This window comes from Chelmon rostratus, chromosome 20, assembly GCF_017976325.1.
Source record: "Chelmon rostratus isolate fCheRos1 chromosome 20, fCheRos1.pri, whole genome shotgun sequence".
NCBI classification, from domain to species: Eukaryota; Metazoa; Chordata; class Actinopteri; order Chaetodontiformes; family Chaetodontidae; genus Chelmon; species Chelmon rostratus.
Genome location: NC_055677.1, coordinates 16804363 through 16827487, shown reverse-complemented (window position 1 = coordinate 16827487; position 23125 = coordinate 16804363). Strand labels below are relative to the sequence as shown.

Below are 23125 nucleotides of genomic sequence, written 5' to 3'. Positions count from 1 at the left end.
GCATTCTTAATCATTCAACCTGTGTCTTTCATCTGATCCTGATAAGAAAACATTTCATGTGAAAGAATTTTAACTAAAACGACCACATAGTATTAGTTTTGCCTAGACTAGACTGACTACAATGTCTGATATAATCTGATGACTAAAAAAAACAGACCTAAGATGATAAGATAAGATGTTCAGACTTTTAGTCGACCAAAAATTGACTAAAAAGGGTAAAAATATGAATTGAAACAGGACTCAGACTAAGACTAAATAAAAAACATAGCTGACAAAATGAACACTATATGACAGCAGAGTAAATAAGCAGCTTAGGCTTTAGGAGAATGTCGTGGGGAATTTGAAATGGAGTAGTAAGTGAGTCAGTTCACATGTTATATGGTCAGTAAAGAAGCATGAGACAAAAATATTTTTCAATAATACGCAAGCCTTCCAGACTACCAATCGACTACTTATGGCAGGCATTATGTGGCAATTTCAGGGGATTACTGTAAATATCAGAGGAATTTCAGAGCTGCAGACAATAGAAGTACAGAACCTGAAGAAGGATACAGCAGTAGACAGATTTATTACCTCAAGAAGAGTTCAAGTTGAGAGTAGAGGAAGCGTAGCAGGGCTCTGCGGGCCGTGACTTCAGCGTGACAGTCATTGACCACTTGTCCCTGGTCACTCAGATACTCCCCGTTTATACACTTGGTGCCTGTGGATAACGCCACCACCTGGGCGTGCCTCAGGTCCAGACCTGTTGAACAAATACACACAGACAAATGTTTACTTGCTGTGCTTGTCATATGTTCCACTGACTACACTGATTCCTTAATCCATGACCTTAAAAGTAACCCTCATAGTTTACTACCTAATGCATGTCCTTCCTCGCCTTCAACATTATTAAGAGGGAGGTCCAAGAACACACAATTCGCAACGGAAGAAAACAGAAACAAGAGATCCACAGTAAGGTGGCTCGGTAAGTGACACGGTGCTCAGACAATAGACAATTGATTTCTCTGTTCGTTATATATTCATGCATAATTGAAAAAGACTTGTTTTGGAAGAGGACATGAATAAATAATATGTTGGAAGAAAGAAGAGGCCAGTAGAAGCCCTACACCTCTTTCATTTTCCCATTTTTTTTAAACCTGCATTACTTAAATAGACTAATTTGTACAGGGTGGAGGTGTCATATCTTAAATATTTTAGAAAATTACAGTTGCCACAAGGCCTTTTCCAGAATAAATGCTGAAATCTGTGATAACCAATGCATTTTCCATCAATAAGGTCATGCTCATCATGCCGCAACTCTGCACCTCTGCACATTTTAACAGTTTTAGACACTGCCAACTTGGCCTAAGGACGTACTGAAAATATATTTTGCACATTTGTGGCAAAAAATGTCCTAACACTACTTTGTATAAAACATTATCATGTCATGGCATGTATTTTAGGAGTAAAGCAGCATAAAATAAAAGCCAAAACTACTTTGTTGGCAGTATCTTTGAAAAATACAAGACAAACTAAAATCAAATAAAGCAAACATTAACAGTGATGGAAGGCTGTAAAAACAGACTGAACTTGGCTGTGTCTCTAACTTGATCAAACAAGAGTTCCCTTTGCTCACATAGTGGAGCGAAAAAGAAAACATAAGAGGAGAACAGGGTGAAAAGGTCATTCTGACAGATAACTTTGGGTTATTTCCATAACCACGGTTCTCTGAGTAGCACAAGTGAGCGTCTCCTCAGAAGCTCCTATCACACCACACCAGCCAGGATTAGCTGGATCCAAAGAGTGAGGGAGGGAAGAGACCCTCCACCTATCAAATGGGCTGACACCACTCCTTCTCATTCAATACATTCGCCTCTTCACGTTCAGCCACACAGTGAAGTGGGCTGAGTCTACAACCAGAAAACGAGGGGCACTTTTCTCCATATATACTTTGAAACGAGAGTTTAACAGCGCTCTGACTGACTTTGTGCTTGCTTTAAGGGTGCTGTAATGAGCTAATCAGGACAAATGTGGCCACAAACATCTATAGCCAATTAAGTAGTCTTTCTATATGTCAATATATTTTACAAGTACCTTTAGAGGACTATATACTGAGAGTTTATCCTCGGTGAAGCAAACCAGATAGAGGCATCCATAACAACAGATGAACCAATCACCAAGACTTAGAAAACACAACAGAGACCCAGACTTGGTCTCTGTGTCCAAGTAGGCTATCAGCCATGCTTCTTCTTCCACCTGAGTGGAACTGGAGGCAGGTTCAACACTCCGGGGGCAATCCTGCCGGAAAAAATCTTTTCTTTGTGTACCATGGACCCTTGGGAGTCGGTGCCCTAAAAGGGGCATGAAGGACTGTCTGCCTGGTGCAGCCTGGAGCAAATGTCCAGCATTTAACCACAGGAGTGATGGCATGCACCTTCCTGAGCAAACTCCACAGTGTTATCATCCCTTTTTTTTCTACTGTTTTGCATTTTTGTGACAGCTGCAAACAAAGATTAAGGTCCTGGGATGTTATTAAAGAAGAGGCTCTCATTCTCCTGCAGGACCATCACTGACTGACCTTGAGGAGGTACATTTCTAATTCCTGGGACAGAGGGGCAGCAGCAATCACATTTCTTGGACCAGCTTTCGTACCAGAGAGAGGATTCTTCAGCACCTGAGGGCTGTGGAAGCCATTGGATCGCTGCTGCAGGAAAACATCAGTTTGTTGTGCCAGTCATTTTAAGGAAGAACCAGACACAGTAGGTCCACTTCTTCAGAACCACTTCTTCAGACTTCTTACCTGCTCATCTCATCCAGGCATCATTCTTAATGTGACAACAGCATGAGGCAAATGCTATGAGAGAGATCACAGATCACAAAGTCATCCTGTCCTGCGCTGGTTTTCCTTTGAGAAAGAGACACTTTTCTCAGTGAGGATTCAGGCCAGTGCAGGGCCATGTGAGAGCCCGCCTGACTGACAGATAGACGGAGGTGCTGCAGAGGGGTGGAGGTTGGATCAGCGCGTTAACGGCATGCCATTCCTTCCTTGGCTGCCACAAATCTCTCCCATCGCCTCTGAAAGTCAGGCTTCGCTGGCTTCTGGCAGACCTGCAGGCATCGCCGGCCCGGCACATGAGCTTTTATCAGCCTCGGCCCAGATGGCACTGCGGCGGTAGAGTCCTGACACCTCCACTGATGAGGAATGGGAAGGAGGGCAAGGGAGGAAAACATTAAGGGAGAGAGGAGTGTGTGCAGTGTGTGTGCGGGCAGTTGATGAAAAAAGCGTAGAGCATAGAGAAGAAAGGGAAGTCTATGGCAGTGTGGAACAAGTTCAACTTTTAGCTGAAAACGAGTAAAGAGTAGTGGATGACTCTGCCTTATCTCTTGTGTTGCGTTCACTGACAGACAAAAAGAACCAAACTTTTTCATCATATTGACAAGTTACTTTGCTCGTATATATTTTTTTGCTGCTTGGGGACAGTGGGACCAAGCTTTAAACACAACACCGATACAGCATCACCTTATATGTTGATATGACAAAGTTGTTCACAAACAGTTGCTTCTCTAAACATTCAGCAGATACAGAGCAACATTAGCATTCATTTGGAGTCATATTTCAACCACTTGGTGGATTTAAGTCCAATATTCACTTGCCTTTTAGCTCTGTTTGTGGTCTCCACAAGTCCTGAGAAAGATGTCTAACTCTTTGGCTGCTAAAAGTGCCACTAGCTGGTTGTTAGCATTGGATGCCTTTCGTTAGTGCGCAGGGCTTTCAGAGCTTTTCACTGAACAAAGCTGTGGCTGAAAATGACACTGATGACAGTGATGAGAATGAAACCAGAAAAGTTGTGGGACCGAAAACCAAAACACTGAGCTGAAAGAGGCTAAAACGCAGAGAGTAGAGCTGAGGGGGACAGCAGAGATGGCTGATAATTACCTGTGGGCTCATCAGTTTCAGCAACACCTTTCACATACAAGTAGCCATGATGCTTGTTGTAAATAATAATGTTTCATATTCACTGCTCTTCCACTAACTCATCATACATATATACATTTTTTTACTCACATATTTAACAAGCATCACATCTTTGTTTGGGTGTAAAAGGGTCATTAACAGAATTATGTTTACAGTGTATACACCGCGTCAGAAACACATCAACCTGTGCATACAGTAATTCATCACATTTGTCAACAGTTTAAGCGTCATTTAAAGCATCTTTTAGCACCTTTTGTTGTTAAGATCACTCATGAATCAACAGTAAATTCTAGAGAAAAGAGCACCTTAAATCTACTGTACAGCTGCACTGAAAACATACAATATTTATGACTGAACAGCCCATAAAAATGTCTATATCATGACTCCAACTGCTGGCATTCCCTGTAAGCAATGCACCCCAGTTCCTTCTCGGTCATAAAGCAAGTTCAAAAAGGTAACAGACTCTCGCAATTTCATTCTCCTGCTTTTCCTTGCCGTTCCACTTTGCGATTGTTTAGATCAATTTTGCAGTGGATAATTTCTGCTGCGCTGCTCACTACCCTGGCATGAAATTGGCAGTGAGGTTGCCTTCAGTTTGCAGGAGAGGGGAAGAGGAGGAGGAGAGATGAATGAGAGAGAGAGAGAGACAGTGAGAGAGGTAGAAAGAGAGAGACACACAGAAGAGATAGGGAGCCCCACAGGCAGTGTGCTGTTTTTAAACCAGGAATAATCAGCTGCATCACAGAAATACAAAAAGAGAGGGTCAAAAGGAACAAGGTAGAGTAGAGTCAAAGGCCTGAGGCACTCTTCACACACAAATACATCTGTTACTGGTGATTCAAAGTTGTCACACCCCAGGATAACAGCACTGTCAGAAAGCATGTACATCACAGACTCAGACCTGGAACTTCTCACTATTGCAACTGCACTATGCCGCTCGGTGCACAATACTGTCAACGGCCTTTAACAGGAAGACAAAGCACACAGCGTCTCACCATGGCAACTCAGGAGGCAAACACACTTTGTGACAGCACATGGAATAGACTTTCATTCAGGTGAACACAGCTATTTATGTAACATGGTATTTGGAGGTTTCACCAAAGTGGGGGGAAAAGTGAGTTAGGGGGTGTGGTAACAATCAAGCACAGTGGTGCAATTTCCCCATTGAGAATTAAAGGGAATTATGCAGGCGATTGCACTTATTTTCAGGTGAAGTAATGGTGGCAGCCTTTAAGTTAAGTTAAGTTGGCCAGTTCAACTTATTTGAATCTACATTGCATTCTACCATGGGGATTCTGGTTTCCTCCTGAGAGAAGCTTTTGAGGCAGCTCCATCCATCACAAAATGGCTTAAGTGCTGCGGCATAGACAGACATACAGCTTTCAAAATGAGGCAGTCAGGTAATTTTATTGGTCATTGGCACATGTGACTAAATGTATTCTTCCTAATGCCCCCCTGCTTCCAACTGTGCCACAAATCTATGTGCCACTGAGTCGCAAAAATAGAACCGAAGAAACTAAGCAGGACCAGACCTTGGTCTCTGCTCTGAGGACTAAAGACCAAAGAAAAACTGCGTTGGGGCTATAAGTCTCGACCGAACAGGAACTCTTTAGCTGCATGTAAAATCTGGAGATATTTTTGCTAAACGCATTTTTTCCCCTTCTGTTAAAATGTTACTCGTCATATTTATCAAACAGCCACACCATATGCATCACCTCTGTGTTTCTGCTTAATGTTGCATTACTTCCACACGACAACAGTGGTTCTCGATTTGCTCTGTCTGCATGTTGGCAAAAATGGCCTCTCACAACCAGACTGCATCACACTACATTACACAGCACTGTAGCAGACTGCAAGCCAGTCGTTCAGGCTGTTACACCACACAACCTCACCTAAATTTATATTGTGATTTAAGAGGTTAGGCTTCTGGATGAAGGGGAATGGCTGTTCTGGGGAAACAAGGCATGGTGCAGTGAGGTCAGTGATGTCAACCAGGGGCACACAAGGGAAAAAGGAACATTAAAATCAATGCTTACGCTCCATATATGGAGACTTTTAGTCTCTAACAAGTGCCAGGTTCCAAAAACACTGCATCCTACATGTTCCATAATGCAACTCAGTAGCATGTTTCATTTAACCTCCCCACACATCAGACCTGGAAAGGTCCCTGGAGAGCAACAGAAGACATTATAGAACTGTTTTCGCAGGCTGAATAGCACCCTCATGTTGTGTAAACTGAACTTTAGTTTGTCACACATTGTACTACAGTTACGCTGGATCAGATGGAGCTGGTTCTTTAGTTATAATGCTGCAATCAAATAAGCATGTTGTTACAGTGTCAGTATCAGTCACTCAGAATAGATGTGAAATACCCAAGAGAAACTGATTTAATTACTGTTATAATTTCCCTCTATCCTTCATGGGAGAAAAAACTCAGTTTGCTTTAGATGCATTCTTACATTTTAGGCTGTGTTAAAGGCATCTAACACACTGTAACAAATAGTCTACCAAAGGAATGCTAATAAATGCTAATAATGGCATTAATTATGCACACTTGTGGAGATCCACGAAAAATATGCAGAAATTCAAACCCATTAACAATATAAACTCTTCTGTTGTCAAGTTGTATATCATTACTTCTCATGAATACTTTACATTTGACCCATCATAACTCTGTAGTAGCGGTGCAGTGCAGCACCAACAGACCAAGTCCAGTTCTGGCCTAGGATCAGTAAGAGTCTTCCTTACAGCTGACATACATGTCTTTGCACTGTGGGAAGTAACCAGTGGTGGAAAGTAAGTTAGTACAATTAAGTATTTGCCCTTATTATTCAAGATTATCAAACTTTTTTCTAAACTCTTAAAACAAGTTGATTTCTATAGGAAGAAATGCATTTTGAGTCAATTAGTAATAACAAAAAAAAAAAACTTTTGCAACGTAATATACTGTATAAGAAAATATTCTGTAACAAGAAAAGTGAGAACAATATGCTAAGAATAATTAACTGGCATCATGGGCGAGTCAAACAGAAAATCAAAATAAATTACATGACCGTGAACTTTACAGTGATCCATTACTGCACAAGGCAACTGCAATCAACAGGCACTGCAAAGTTATCATCTTTCTTCTCTATGGTTATAAAGCAGGGAAAATGTTTCCTAATAAGCCACCCATTATCTCTGAGCACCATAAAGTAGACATTAAAACATTTTCTTCTCAAGCAGAATGAGCTCTCAAGGTCAACTTTTAGTAAACTCATTCATATGACATTTAGGTTGAGCTCCATAAATAATAATCTTTCACGTGTTCTTTTACAAGAGATTACAAGATGTTGGATGATTGCACTGTCATTCATTGCATGTTTGAAACACAGAAAATGTCTGAAAATGCTCAGTAGTTACAAAGAGAGAAAAAAAAGGCTTGCCAAGAGTAGAGAATATGCCCTCTGGAATCTTTATTAGCTTTAACAGGCAACCGCTCTGAACATATAAGGGTGTCTTTGTGAAATGCTGCTGAAGCTGTCAAATCTCTCTCTGCTGCTACACACCCTGGGCACATCTCTGGTATTTTTTTTGCCTTTTAGCAAGCTGTTTTGTTGCCGGATGTGATTATTGAACGTTAAAATTCGCGGCAGCCGGAAAACCAGATAAAGAGTAGAGGAAAAATCCCTATTTGAAAATGGATATGCAGACTAAGAACCATAGCTTAACCGTCATTTGTAATCAACTTGTTTGAAACCCTTTGCTCTCATCTCTTTCTTTGAGTCCCTGTGGTATTTTTCCCCACTCGGAGTCTCATCACCCTGCTGAATAAAAAAGCATCAGAAGAAGCTTCTCTCATCCCATCCAACAAACAAGTTAAAAAAACAGAAAGAAGGGGGGTCTTTTTAGCATTTTCCATGTGGACGTTCCTGATTTTTCATGTCTCTGAGCACATCTGAACACTGTTTACCATCTCCAGGCACCCAATGCTATCTCAGATAGATTCAAATGAGATTTTCCACACTATTTGACAGTGTGTACTGGTGGTTTACTTTGGCGGCCGTCTCGCAACACTCAGCCTGGTGGCGAGGCTAATCTCACTCAGGTTGCAGCTCAACTGTCTCAGTGGGACTTCAGCAAGGGTGGGGGGTTCGCTGTCCGTCCACAGTTCAAAGACGAGCCTGATTAATATTCCTGAGGCAAAAGCAGAGGCACGAGACACACAGAGAGTCAGAGAAAGAACAAGGGGGTGGCAGGCAGAGAAACAGAACAGGACTCCCTCGCGTTCCTGTCACGTTTGGAGTCTGACTGTACGGACTCTGGCCACCACACCGCTTCTGCCGCCTCGCTGCGAAGGCTTGGCAGCCCTGCGTCTGGATCTCTGAAGATAACATGTGCTATTAATAAACAAACAGAAGCAATTACTGGGAGGCAGAGGAAAGGAGAGGGATTGGATTAGGTCAGGATGAGCAGCGGTCTCACTGAAGTCTAAACTGATGAGCTGCAGCACTCCAAAGACAGCAGAGATACCAATCCCTCCTCACTGACCCCTGCACCCCCACAGCCTGCAGCCACACAGGGAGATAACACTCCTCTGTGTGTGTGCATGGATTTGTGTGCGTGTTTGTGTGTTGGCACTCCACATGTGCAGACCTGTGTGCATTTCCTTTTGTATTAAATCCCACAAAAAGTGAAAGCCCCATGTTTTCAAACATTACTTCCACTATGTCCCTCTATCTACTGCTGCTGTTTAACCTGTTGACTTTAGTTTTAGTTCAATTTCTTGAGTTTAAGGTAATTATTTTGTTGAGCTGTTAATACATAAGGTGATTAATGTATGTGCCAAAAGCCAGAGGATTCCTGCGGAAGCCCAATATGAATGTTAAATGATCTTTGACCCATCATTAGGCCCTGCTGTGCCTTTCAACCCTCGTCTCACACAAGTAAAGAGCAGATACTGAGTGGCTGGACAATACCTTGCATGTGCATTGTATCCACTGAACCACAACAGCTGGCCCCATTGGTTTCAGAGGTGTCATCTGAACACTATGGCCTGCTCAGCTGTCAAGCCACTGTCACTGCTTATCTTCTTCCACCAGTCTTTTAAATAGCCAATAGTTAGCCCACCATACGCACCAACAAATCTACCTCATCTTAGAAAGCACCAAAACATCAACTTCTGCCTCGAACATCAGCAGCTTACACCAAAAGGCTAGCAAAAACTGCTAATAACATTGTAAGACTGCTAACATCAACACCTAATAACATGACAGCTAACCCCTAATGAAGTGCCAGAAACTGCAGTTCCTTGAATGGCCACATGAGGCTGGTTCCAAAAGTCCAAGAGATCCCCATGTCAAAATGCCCTATTTACATCGTGGTACAAAAAACTCTTTTGGTCTCTATAGCAAATTTCTATAAGTTATGCATAATTATGGCCATGGCCGTTTGAGTGACAGCTAGCTGCTAGGTTCCAGCAGCCAGGTTTCATTCTTCCTGCAGCAGCTCCACCCACCCACACATGGAGACTATGTCCATGTTTTATACAGTCTACGTAGGTAACACCAGCAGCTAACGCAGCTAGCAACAAAAGCAAACAACAACAACAACAACTAATAACACATTAAGCCAGCTAACACCAGTGACTGACAATAACAGCTGGTTTGAGGTCTATTTTTGGGTAAGATTTAGCTTATTTCAATGTAAAAAGTAAAGTAAGTAAATTCAAATGTTCTATAGTTTTTCACAAATAGCAGATTAAAAAAAAACAAGAGTTCATTTTGTACAGATTTCACGTGAGATCATGCTGAGGTTTATGCCTGCTTCAGTGCACCCATTACGACAGACACGGAGTGTGTGTGTGTGTACATGCTGTGTGGATCTGTGTGTTTGTGTATGTGTGGGAGGCCCCGGTGCAATATGCAACAAACACCACACATGTCTAGCAATAAGCCATTGTTTCATGCTGCAGGAGAAAGGCAGTGCGAGCTTCCTCCTCCTCCTCAGTGTTCCTTCAGTGTGTCACTCAGATGGGTTTCAGATTAAGTTTTAAGATGATCTAGTTAAGATTTCCACTGTGGCATCTGGAACTCCTGTCAGAGCTGCCTGAGCACAGCAAGTCCAGCATACAGTGGGGATGACTGACACTCACTACCATGTCTCATTCTCCTCAGAGACTCTGAATTGTCAATAATTCATCAGGAAGGTATACTCTCCTGCACGAATGCAAGGTACAGCATGGAGTGGAAACTCTCTCTCTTCCCACCCAGTTTATCATTTTCGCTCAAGAATTTCTTTCCCTTCCCATTTCTTGTCCTTTCTCTCTGTGTCTGTCTCTCTCTCTACCCCGCCCCCCCCACTCTCTCTATATTGCACCACTTCAATAATTCAAAGTGATATATAAAAGTCAATGAAATTTGCCATACCTCGGGTCATTACGATGCCTGCCAGGGATTTGTGTCGAGCGTGCGCAGGACTGCAGCCGCCCACCAGCGACCGGTACTTCTCCCTCACCAAGTGGAATATTGAATCGGCAAAGTCCTGAAAAACACAATCACTCCCTTAATTTCTACTAGACACAATCTATAGAGACGGACTTCAAAGGTTTCATTTCACTGTATAATATTCCACTTCCCTAATCTGTTCAGGTAATACAGTGATTTTTTGGGAGCTCGGCTCGACTGTCAACTTACCTGTTTAGCTGTAAGTACAGAAATCCCCCAAACATGCTTTGTGCATCATTACAGTGACACTACCATACAACTTGCTGAGTAACATTAGCATGACCAACAGAAAAACTGGAAAGGTTTTTCTCATGAGTTTGTTTTAGGTGTTACATGTCATGCAATAACAACAACAAAAAATATTAATAACTTTATACAGCTCATATAGTTAAGATTACTCTCGTATGTTCTCCTCTATTGTGGAGTCTGGAGTCCACCTTTGGGAAACCCTTTTTACTTGCATATGTGCAGAGGAAGTACACCCCTGGTATTCACCCAGTGCAAAACTGCCTGTATCCTGCAATCACTCAACACAGTATATACTAAAGGGTCTATGGGGACACTTACAGCGGATTTAGTGTTAACATCCTCATCACGTAAAGGTTAGGTTGACAAAAGGGGCCTAAACTCTATTAGCTGTATATTTTATGTATGCTGCGTATTCCTTTCCAGGTGTGATGTTTGAAACATGAGCATTCAGGTGGGTCTAAAAAATGATGAACTGATGCTTGCATTTTGACCATTCTTTCTTTATTCTGTCTCTTCTAATAAGAGAAATAATAAATCTCTAGGGTACTCCTTTAAAAAAAAAAGAGTAATGAGGAACGATCCCTCATGTCACAGATAGGAATAACAATGGTTACACTATGATTATAATTCGACTGCACAATGAAAAAAACGGTTTCCTATGTAACTGTGCAACCAGTTAACCAAACCTGTGCAAATGCAACACATTTTTCATCAGAGCATTATTGACTTCAGCCTCAGTACTATCACTGGTTACTCTTTGGTGTAACAGGAGGTCTCATGTATTTCATATATTTACACCACATACACCATCTGCCATTTGTAGGCTTGCTGAAAGCTTTAGCTCCCTTTGCATTGAACAGTACAGCGTTCCAGTGCTTTGCAGTAAACAACCTCTCTTTGTGCTGTGAAGCAACCCAGAAGATTTACCACCAATTTGACCAGGTCTTTTTACAATATACAGCGCACACTGTTAAGGATTTATTGACAATAACACCAAGTGTGAGCAGAACTCTGTCCTTCGGTCCTCACTTGCCGACACATCTCACCGGATATCCACTAAATCTACACTGCTGGACAGATGTTGCAAAGACATATGCATCATATCCACGCCTCTCTGAACCTTTAATGCTCATTACTCTAGTGGTAATTAAGGGCTTGGTCTCCGAACGGCTTCCATGCCAACTGTAGAGCATCAATGGATTGCTGGGAGATGGCAACAGAGCGGCAGCAGAGAGGGCCTTTTGGACAGATTGAGCATCCAGTAGCTAAAAGAACATCAACAGATGTCATGCTGACGGACGCATAGAGTGAGAGAGGAGGAGAGAGATTAAGGGTGAAAAAAAGGCAGCGAGAGGGAGAGAGTGACTGAATTACTGAGCATATTGCACATTATAGCCCTCATCAGGGCTGTGAAATATTCTCACAGTTGGAACTGGCGGTCGAGGTGCTCGCAGCTTGCGGTGCTGTGGGTGGTGTGTGTGTCCGTGTGTGTGCGTGCGTATGCACATGCACATATTGTTGCTCTCACACTGGTGTCAGCCTGAAACAGAGGGGCAACAGTGAGGTGGCGCGAGAAGTCAACAGCGAGTACTCTTAGCACTTTGTTTCCAGAGTTGCAATGATGCTTTATTGAGCTCTGTAACAGTTACATGACAGGTCACCTCTGAGATGAATGTACTTCTCTTTAACCACTGGCAAGAAGGACAAGAAGAAGAGAGCAGTCCTCTGAACTTTTCCTCTCATTTTGTTTACTTTATGCTTGAATAATCAACCCTGTCTCTGAGCATGCTCGTCGTGCTCTAGTAGTCCATGTGGCAGAGGGATTCAGCGCAACCAAGACCGCTCAGGAGTCAAATCATGTTACAAAGACATTTCCCCTTAGCAAAAAGTGACTGCTGACAAAATGACTGCAGCCATAAAAGAAGGTCAAATATTAAAGCATGATATTTTAAATGTGTAATCTAAAATATTTTCATATATATTTTGCTGCGGTCTAAAATAGACTCCTGACAAAAGTCATTCAATAGCAGAGAAACTTTGCTATGTGACCTGCAATGCCAACGGCCATCAGGAAGGCTAGCTCGCTAATTACCTAACATTAGTTTAAAAAAGACTGCCTCTGGCTGACTTCCTCTGCGTTTCCAATGTCCCCTTTTAAACCGAGAACACACAAAAGCGCAGCGGGTGCGACCCTGCCACAGTAGGATCAACATCATGCAATCAGCGCAGTGATGCTGGCTCAGTCAGTTCCAGGACTGTTAGCTACGTAGAAGGAAGGCCAGCCAAGAGGGCTCCACTGCCTCCATAACTGGTTGCCATATGTTCATAAATCTCCTGAAATTGTCATGGAGGCAGTGTGTCAAGTTCTCTAGAGATAGTATTCTTAAAACCTTTTTATACCAGTGTTACCAGTTTTAAGCATTTTCAGAAATCCAAAATTTTAAGAATAGTCCTTCCTAACAATATTTAAATAATCAGCGCCAATTTTGATAATCGATTGATTGTTTCAGTTGTTCATCAGGCCAAAATGTCAAACATTTGCTAGTTCCAGTTTCTAAAATGTAAGAGTTTCTTTGTTTTTCTCTCTTTTATGTCATTTTCAATGGTTCGTCTTTGGGTTATGGACTGTTCATGGGACAAGACAACACATCTGAATACATCACGTCAGAAATTGTGATTTTTCAGTTTTTGTTTTGTTTTTTGACTTTTTATAGCACGTAGATTACTATCACCAACGTCATTGCCACAGTCAATAGATCATATTTCTTTCATCACACTGGCTAAAAGATGTGTGCCTGTGAAGAGAAAATCCTGGACGTCTTGACGGTCATCTGTTCAGGAAGGTGAGAAAAGCTTTTTGTTTAGATTATCTGATGGATTTCATCACACCAAATGTTGCGGAACCTTCAGATTCTGTAGGAGCGTGAGTTACAAAAATGTGGAAAAAAAGAAAAAAAAAAGGCTTGTTCCTTGTACCTGAAAGTGACATCCAATTAATTCGAACAGAATCCTGCTTGGCTTGGCAGCGTCAGCTGGTGCCGGTCACAGTGTGAACCCTGAGTCAAGTCCTCCATCCCTCCTAAAGGCCTTTTCATTGATGACATTACAGAGGTGAGAGGAGGTGGCAGCTCAGAAAGGCCTGGAGAGCAAAGGTGGAATAGACCCTGGCACACGGCCCAGCTTTGTGTCCCTTCCTCCTGCTTCCTCCTCCTCCTCCTCTCCCCATGCTCTCTCTCCTCTCTCCCCCCTCACCTCTCTCTGTCAATTCTCATTTCCTCTTCTTCTCTTCCCATCTTTTTAAGTCTGACTCTTCAGATTCTGTCCCCGCCTTTCATTCCTCCCCTTCTCTTCTCCTTTTAACCAGCCTACCTCCTCCTCCTCCTCCTCCTCTGCTGTCAGGTTTCTCTCCCTCTCTCATGCTGGTGTGTGATAGAGGGCAGTGATGTGCCAGGACTAAGAAGCCAGCAGTGAGTCAGAACCTATAATTTCCTCATCCTGCGAGCCAGAGTGGGCAAACAACATAATCTACATCACCTGACACAAAAGGAAAGTCATCTGTGAATTACAGCTGTGATTCCCATTGTAACAAATAAACCCCTTCCACTTTGTCTGTTTATATGAGCTAATATTTTTACCCCACCATTTTTCTTAACACACACACACACACACACACACACACACACACACACACACAGTCACACACACTCTCTTTCCTCAGCGGGGGAGTTGAGTGCCACTTTCAGTGTGGGCCTAATGTGGCAGAAAAACGGGGCCAAGGATCGCGCTCCTCAGTCAGACAGAACATCAGCGCGACCTGCCACACAGCGAGAAGAGGGCCGACGTGTGGCTGGCTGGCTTCCTCTTGGATGAGCATCAAGGTTAACGCTGATCCGTATAGCTACGTGTGGGAATTTGGTTTTCAAAATCTGTTTCAGGTAACTGATGCAAGCGCCACTCGGGAAGCATCTCAGGTAGAACCAGCTCAGAGCTGACACTGCTGTTGTGGCTGTTGTGTTGCTCACCCCACCTGGTGTCTTTTCTGCATTAGTTCTGACCAATTTACTTAGAAATTCCCCTGGGCCTCCTCAGAGTAGAGAAACAAGCAGCAGTAGTTTTTTGGTAGCTGATTTAGCTGCAGTGGAAGAGATTTACTGCAGCAATACTTTGACTTGTCTGCTTCTTAGGCAGATCTGATAGCTATTTGACATCAAAGAAGCTAAGTCTAAATGCAACCAGTAAGAATACAAGATGTTTTTTTTAATTCCACTTCATCCTTACCCAATGAAATTGTTCAAGGTTCTACCACTATCTCACCTGGAAAGGGTATATGTGATGCATTCAGTGACAGCTGCATCAAGTCTTGAATGACATTGCTAGCACATTAGATAATAAGCAGGATTCTTTTGAAACACTTGGACTCCACTGGGTTTGATGAAAAATCGTGTAAGTGGTTTGCAACTTTTCTCGGAGGTACAACATAAGCTGTTGTGTATCACTGTTAACAAAGGTGTGCCACACAGTTCTATTCTAGGACCACTTTAATTCACAATTTTTATAAATGAATTAGGTGAAATTCTATATACCACAATACACAATACCTCTATTGCCCAGGTGGTTCAAAATTAGCTTTCTGATTTCTGTACTGTGCTGCAAACTTTAATCGTAAATTACTATTAAACCCAGATAAAACTAAATGCATGTTGTTCTTTAGAAAATACTCCAATGAAATGAATATTATGACTCTTAATGGAACTCCCATTAAAAGAGTATCCTATTATAAATATTTTGATTTCTGTTTGGATGACAAGCCAAAAAACATAATAATGAACACATTTCCTTAAAAGGAAAACTGTAGGGTCCTGTGAAATCCCTTTTAATTTGTTCCAAATTCCGTTTTATTTTTCTCCCAAATTCTGTGTTGCATCTGCTGATGTGGTTATTCTTCTGACGGTTTGTCGAAGTGATGTGCTTGTTATCATGTAGCAGCATGTTTTATTCCTGTATATTCGGCACAAGCACAGCTGAAAATGTGGTTGTAATGGTAGGGAAATCCATGAAATTTTATAAATTCTATCCACGTTTTGGCAATTTCTGCGATATTCTGTATTTTACGGTTGACCCTGTTTTTTTATTGCATTGTGGGAATCAGGTGGCAGTCTGTAATCGGTAAATAGCAGTCTGTTTGTCTATGAAGCACCTCTTGGCAAACTACCTGAGTATCTCTCGTGTCTTCTGAACAATAAATCTAAAACAGGATCTAACACAAACCATGCACCACACAAATGGAACAGCCTGCAGAAACTCTTAAAACTAGTCAAGCTGATCCCTTTTAATCAATTTCAATCTTGTTTGATAGACATAGACTGGTGTGAACGTAAGTGTTGTATTTCAATTAATATGATCTCTTCTGTTGTTTTCTTTGGATTGTTTGTTGTGAAACTTGTCAATGTGTCTTTTGTTTATGTCTATTGTTTTATATGGATTGCAATTTAGTTTTACTGTCTTATATGTATTTAGATGTATTTTATATGGGTTGCGTCATTGCAAAAGAGAGCTTGCTTTCAGAGTCTAAATGGGGCATTTCTGTTTTTGGACTAGATATAATTCTGGTGTTTGGTATGAAGAATCATTCAATTTTAGATGCAGAAGGACTGTATACAGAGTCAATGGAAAGATAAGATAAAATGAGTGGAGAGAACAGACGAAAAAAAAATGTAGGCAGCACAAACTAACACAAAAAAAATAATCCACGTGTGTTCAAAAAGTTTGCAAAAAAAATAAAATGTGTTTATAACTGAGTGCGAGTACAGGTGGAGTAGAGCGAGGCAAAAATGAGCATTGCATTCCATTTCCTTTGAACGCACCTTTACAGTTAAAATAGTTAAACAAACAACTGCTAGCAAATATGAAGCAACATGAAGTTGTGTCCAATATTCACCCTCCTTTTAGCTCTGTTTTTGGTCTCCACTCACTCTTGATAGAAATATCTGGCTATTTAGCTGCTAAATGCTCCACGTGTTCACCATCTCGCTTTGTAGCTACCTTTGTATCTACTGTTTGGTGCTGAAGTAGCATACAGCTCAGTTCGGACTGGCACTTTTCACACTCTCTCACGCCTCACGACCATTTCCTAACGCAGTGAAAAACAATCTGATCATAACTGAACGAAAAGGGGACACTGACAGAGGACAGACAAGACAGAGCAGCACAGCGCAACAGCAGCACCATGCAGTTATTCAGACCATCAGGCAGAACGTGAGGACTATACACAAATCTATTACAGCCTATTGTCATTTATTCCCATGCATGCTGCTCAGAGTATCTCAGTCTGCTTCTGGCAGCAGCACAGTGCCTCCCCCTCCCCTCTCACACCATGCTCACACAGGCAGGAGCGAGACTGACTTTCTATTGTTACGGGGATGCTCTGAAGCCTCTCATGATTCACAATTACAGGTTCTTAGGTCAGTATAATGCAAAATCATGAATGTAATGTGTATCCTGTGCTGCCCGATCAAATCTCATCTCAAATAAGGGAAAGCCTCAAAACCACTTCCTCATGAAAAATATAATTATATATTGTAAATATGCTTTCTGTGCTCACGGGACAGAGTCTGAACATTAAGCTTTTTTAGAGCCCAAAGCACACAGTTTGTGTGGCTTTGGCTGGCAGAGGCCCACGCACATACCGCTCTAACATCAAAAAACACCCAAAAAACACTTCATGTATGTAGTTTTGCTCACTGTGTTCTTCAATTTCACACCTTTAGCAAATTGAAATGCTCATAAAAAAGAAACTTTTCATACTAAAGACAGGTTAAGTTCCCACCAACAACGTGACCCTAGAACCAGCAAATCATCATGCACTGGTATTTATCCCATTTATATCAGACAGTACCATTGGTTGATGGTCTTAGAAGATGAACTGCCTTTGTAGTCTTATCAGTAAATATAGTGAAATCACCTCTGACATAAGATCCCTTCACACATGCAGCCTGTCCTTGAAACGTTCAGGCACATTTCCTGCATTGGGGTTATGTGTGAATGGGAGCGGAGACTGATAATCGGGGAAATCTGTATTACCAGTGTCCAGCGTCAGTATGGCTGTGCTGAGAATGAAAGAACAAACATTGCACTCACAAGCACGTGAATTTACGTACATCTGACAAAAGATGCTTTCACATGGAGAAAGCGAACCCCTTGGAATCTGTGATTGTTGATGATTGCCTTGCCAGTGCTTTGCCAGGCAAGCAATACCTGGCACCACGCGTTCACGTACATCTAGCCTTTCCCCGCCCCCATCTTCTTCCTCTTCTTCGGCCGAGTTTCGTGGCGGTTGACATTCATATGTGTTCCCTTACTGCCATCTGCTGGACTGGCCCTTGCTCTCTGTTCTGTCATGCACTGTCATGGCTCGTATGAAAAGCCGCAAGATGGAAATGTTCTTGAATGCAGCTGCATGCGTGAACAGTAAAAATCACCAGCTGTCCCTGAAAGTAACTATGTGTGAAAGCGGCTACAATCTACATGAAGAAAAGTATGACAAAACAAAGTAGTTCTGCTAAGAACTCTTTCTCTCTTTTCCTATTTCTAGACTGGCTTTGTAGTTTAATAAAATCTAATTTGTTTTCGAAATTATTCTGTTAGATCCACTGCTTTTAAGCAACATGTTTTTCTCTCTCATTTACTTTTCATTCAACGTCACCGTTTGCAGATTTAGTTAGTTGCCAACTCTCCAGATTGTCATGAGGGTCCCATTTTTCAATATCCCCCACTATCAATTACAACCCTACAAAAGTACTCCATAAACTCACTTGAATGCAGGAAAACAAACTCTGGAAGTCTGGAGGTCGGCAGGATTGCTGCCAAACTTACTCATCACTGACCATTATTCTTGACTTGGCTTTTCATCTATAAATGCTTTCAAATTCAGAATTCAGCTGCTGAACTTTCTAAACAAAGTTCCCGGGGGTTTAGTAGTGTGGAGGGCCCCTGCAGTGGGTAATGTCACAGACGGCATACTCACTAAAGTGAAAACTTGGCAGCTCTGTAGAGCTGAAGGGGAAGAGTCAGGTGAGAATTCTCATCGTTGTCGTCATCACAAGCGACTTCTTCTAAATACATGTAGTCACGTGTTTCACTGTTATACTGATAATAGCTGCTTTAAGGGTGGGTGTGCTGCAGGGTTCTGGTAGTAATAACATTTTTCAGAAACCCCACAGAACAAAGTTTAAAACAATGATAAGAATCTTGAATTCACTGCTGGCCTATTTTGCTAAACTTTCCTTCATTTTTTTATCTGTCCTTCCATCCATTCACCCCTCTTCTTCCTCCCGCCTCCACCTCCCCAACTGTTTGTGCATGTAGACAGTTCGGCATCTATCTCCAAGGTAATGTGGAATGTCACCAACAATCCTCCTGCTGCCTTCCCTCTGAAGTCAATATTGTGCCAGAAACACTAAATGTCAGCGGGGAAAATTTTCTCCGCTGCTGTCTGACCTAGAAGTGTGTGCATGCTGGTGATGATATGAGTGTGTGTGTGTGTGTGTGTGAGTGAGTGTGTACGTGTGGTGAGGAAGGAAAAAAAGCTCAGTTGTATAATTTCTTGCTTAGCACAACGGCCCCAAAGGGAAATGATGACTGAAGATTCGTCGGTGATTGCAGCTGAAGGCCTTCCATAACGTTCTCCATATGGTGAGCGTAAAACTGAGGGAGCCACGTTGATTGTGTGTGTGTCCATGTGTGTCACTGTGTTCAGGGTAGCATGGGTGGATGTGGGCTTGATTTTGCCCCACCCTCAGGAAAACACACACGCACGCTTCAACCCACCACCCTCACCACCTTATCGCCCGCCTGCAGAGCGGCCCAGGCAGCATAAAAACGGGGCCATGTCTTATATTTCTTTATAGAGGTATTTAACAATTCATTCTCCTGAGTTTTAATAGTGTCTGCCCTCTGCCTAGATATCTCCCCCCCTACACCACCATCAGCCCAGCCTTCCCTCTCCCCATCCCTCGCCTGCCGCCAAGCATGAGGCTTTTGAAAATGGATATCTATTCATTTGGTGGAAACGTTGCCTCTGGAGGCTTTTTAGATTCTCAAAAAGCCAGACTCCTCGCGGCAAGACAGATTTCCCTCTTGTTTGTTCTCCATATGACACATAGCATCACTCTCACTCCTAAATCTTTTGCTCATTCTCTCTGTCCTCCAGATCTGTATCACAAGAGGAAGAAATAAAAAAAACAAAACAAGATATGTCAGTGCTGGTACTCACATCTCCTTTCAGTGGTTCTTCTGTTGTCTCGTCTTTTATTGACATAAAAGATGCCATTGTGTCATGTGATGACAACAAAGTGCAATCCAGAGAAGCTGAACTGTGTACAAATTTGGAGAGTGCTGTGAAACACTCCAGCACCTCGCCTCTAACTACATCCAACCTTTTCTTGCGTGATGGCCAGATGGCCCTGCAGCCCGTGGAACAGATTTCTCTCAGTGTGTGTGTGTGTGTGTTTGCCTGTCAAACTTTTTGCCTGAACAGCGGGGTCTCGTCAGTCAGATCAGACAGCCGGGCTGCACCGTGCGGCCGTTGTCATCATAAGAAGAGGGTTTTTTTTCCTTTCAAGCCACGAGCTCGATGTTAGCGAGCGAGAACAAAGCCGGGCGAAAGGAGAACAAGGGAGAGCGAGCAAGTGACAGCGATTGTGCAATTGATCTGTCTCTGCCACAGCTCGCCCGACCTTCTTTCCCTGGTGCACGAGAGGAGGGGGAGATGGCATGCTGCACCACAGGTTTCCAACAGCAAAGCAGAGCTCAAGCAGAGATTCATCATTAGGCCTGAAAAGGTGGAAACCAACACGATGAGCCTGGTGGATATGGCAAGGATCAGAGTCAGGGATGAGCTACGAATGATGGCCTCACCCAAAAACCAAGGACGCTACTTCCTAGTGGTGATGCTAAACATAGAAGTAGATCATTATTTCTTTTCTGTTCTCCACTTGGGGTTACTATCAATCCCTCTGGCCCCGTTTTCGGTGTGGAATCATATTAACTGCAAAGCAAAATAAACGACAAAGTCCACAGACTGCTTGGTATATGCAATGAGATTTTTAGCCATGCTAGCAGCGGTTTTTGACATTCATGGTCTCCAGCGTATAAATCTGTTTGACTTCATCCCCTGACTTTTCCTCTAACGCCACCAGCAAGTCAAATCTTTCACTGAACTAGTGAAATATCTACTTGATGGATTGGAACAAAATTTGGTACAGAAATTTATGCCAACTTCAGGATGAGTTGTAATGACTTTAGTGATCCCCTGACCTTTCACGTAGCACCATCATCAGGTCGAAATTTGGTTTATATGTAAAACTGCCTCAAGACTGACATTCCCATCAGCCTCAGCTCTACTTTGAACTACAAATTGCTAGCACGCTATTCTGTGGTGAATATGGTGAATTTTACACCAGCCACAGATCAGCATGTTTATATGCTGATGTTATGACTCTTGGTCTTGTTATTAAGATGTTTAGAGACTCTAAAAGCATAACCATGTACAGCAATGTGATATCAAATGTCCATATCGTGTTGAAAGCTCTTTGTCACTTAGTATCTCAGAAGAAAATCAGATATTTTTTTTTTGTATTTTTGCCAATGTATAATAATTCATGGACAATATAAAACTAAAAGGAAATTGTGTAACCCAAACTTTGGTCGCAGCTAACTTCATATGTCCCTGGATTGGTTACATCTGCTCAAAGCCACTAATGCTCTTAAGCCTAAATCCAAACATTAATTTGGGAAATGAAACCCCAACATTCAAGCCAAAATGAACTGAAGCCACTGAATCATAACCACCGACCGCAGATGTTAAGCGCGACTGACTCTAAAACTCATTATCAAGCTAAATTCTCCTCATCTGATCAAACAAGCACAGCCAGTTATGACAACATAGACGCTATCGGGGCTTGGCCCATGTGTGGCGCCATGTTTGGTGTGGTTGTAACCTGGAAACCGTGCTTGCCAGGTTCCCAAATAACCTTCACCAGCCCTCCTCTGCATGGTTTGTCTGTGGTTCACCTGTGTTCTCTGCTTCAAAAAGGCCACAACATGTCTGCAGTGTTGATGCCACTGAGCCATCACTGATTCTGCAGCAGGTTTTAAAAACAGACATTTTTTGCCAGAGGGGCAAACGTCTATTTGTAGGTGTCACAGGTAATATATTTGCAGGTAATCAGCACTTTGGCTCTCTGCTTCAATCTACGTCTCTGTTGTAAAGAATATAATGTATATATACACATACACACACACACACACACACACACACACACATATATATATATATATACACATACACACACACACATACTGTGCAAAGGCGACAGAAGGGTAAAATTCAAGTTTCACATCCCATTCATACTTGTAGTTTTTAGATTGAATTATATTAAGCAATAACTACTGTAATTAACATAACTGAGGAATTAAAAAGGCAATTATGTTGCATTTCCTCAGAGGGTATGTACATAAAAGCCACTACACGCAGCATCAATTGTTTTTTTTAAGTAAACGTACGTGATGATGCTCCACAGGGCTGCTCCCAGACCTCCCAAGGAACTGCCTTTTTCATTTCTGCTGTAGTAGACAGTTCCTGGTTTAAAGTGACTGCATAGACTTTTAACATCCTGTTCCTGAATCTGTCTTTAAAATATGTACAGGGCAGAAGAAATGACAGGGAGCGAGAGGAGGGGAAAAAAAGGTTCAGGGTGACAACGGTTGAAGCGCGTCTAAGTCGTTTTGGTATAAATCCCCTCTGATTAACCTCCATGGCGGAGATAAAAGCAGTGATATGCCTGAAACGACTTAATAATGTCAGGCACGGTGTAAAACACACACCAGCGGCTTTATACATTATGCACCAAAGGCCAGCAGAGGGACTCCTGCGAAAAGATAACATGATCTACCCCCGAGAGAGATGGAGAGAAGGAAGGAGAGAGGGAGAGGGGAGAAGAACAGGCAGCCACTTAGGAGAGGAAAGGAGGCTGAATGGAGACAGAGGAGGAAATGAGAGGGTCAGCGATGAGGATTTAACAAGAGTCTATCATCTACAGTACGTTGGTGACTAAGGGAGGATGGAGGAGGAGGGGGTGGAGGAGGAGGAGGAGGAGGAGGCCACTCCAAAGGCCCCTGAGGGCTGTTCACACAACTCCCATTAATCTGCACATGATTCAGCAGAGAGAGAGAGAAAGTCCAACCTTGGTGGTCCGCTATCATTCAGGAAATAAACTTACAATATATATACTTACAATATATACAAATATCACACACTGTAGTATGAAATGCTCACACATCAGTACTCATTTTTGACTTGTCGTGATATTGAACAGCCACCTAAGAGATTTATTAGCCACTCAGAAGGGATGAGCTCTCCAATAAGCACTTATCAACT

General features: G+C 42.4%; 1 protein-coding gene across 1 annotated transcript in view; it reads right to left on the bottom strand.

Moving 5' to 3' along the window:
• Positions 1-23125, bottom strand: part of adarb2 (adenosine deaminase RNA specific B2 (inactive)) — a 161482-nt gene that overhangs the window by 17826 nt on the left and 120531 nt on the right. Inside the window, exons 4-5 of the mRNA XM_041961674.1 lie at positions 10363-10477; positions 574-742 (exon numbers count right to left, since the gene is read on the bottom strand). Coding sequence (XP_041817608.1) covers positions 574-742; positions 10363-10477 — 284 coding nt within the window. The remainder of the gene's footprint in view (positions 1-573; positions 743-10362; positions 10478-23125) is intronic.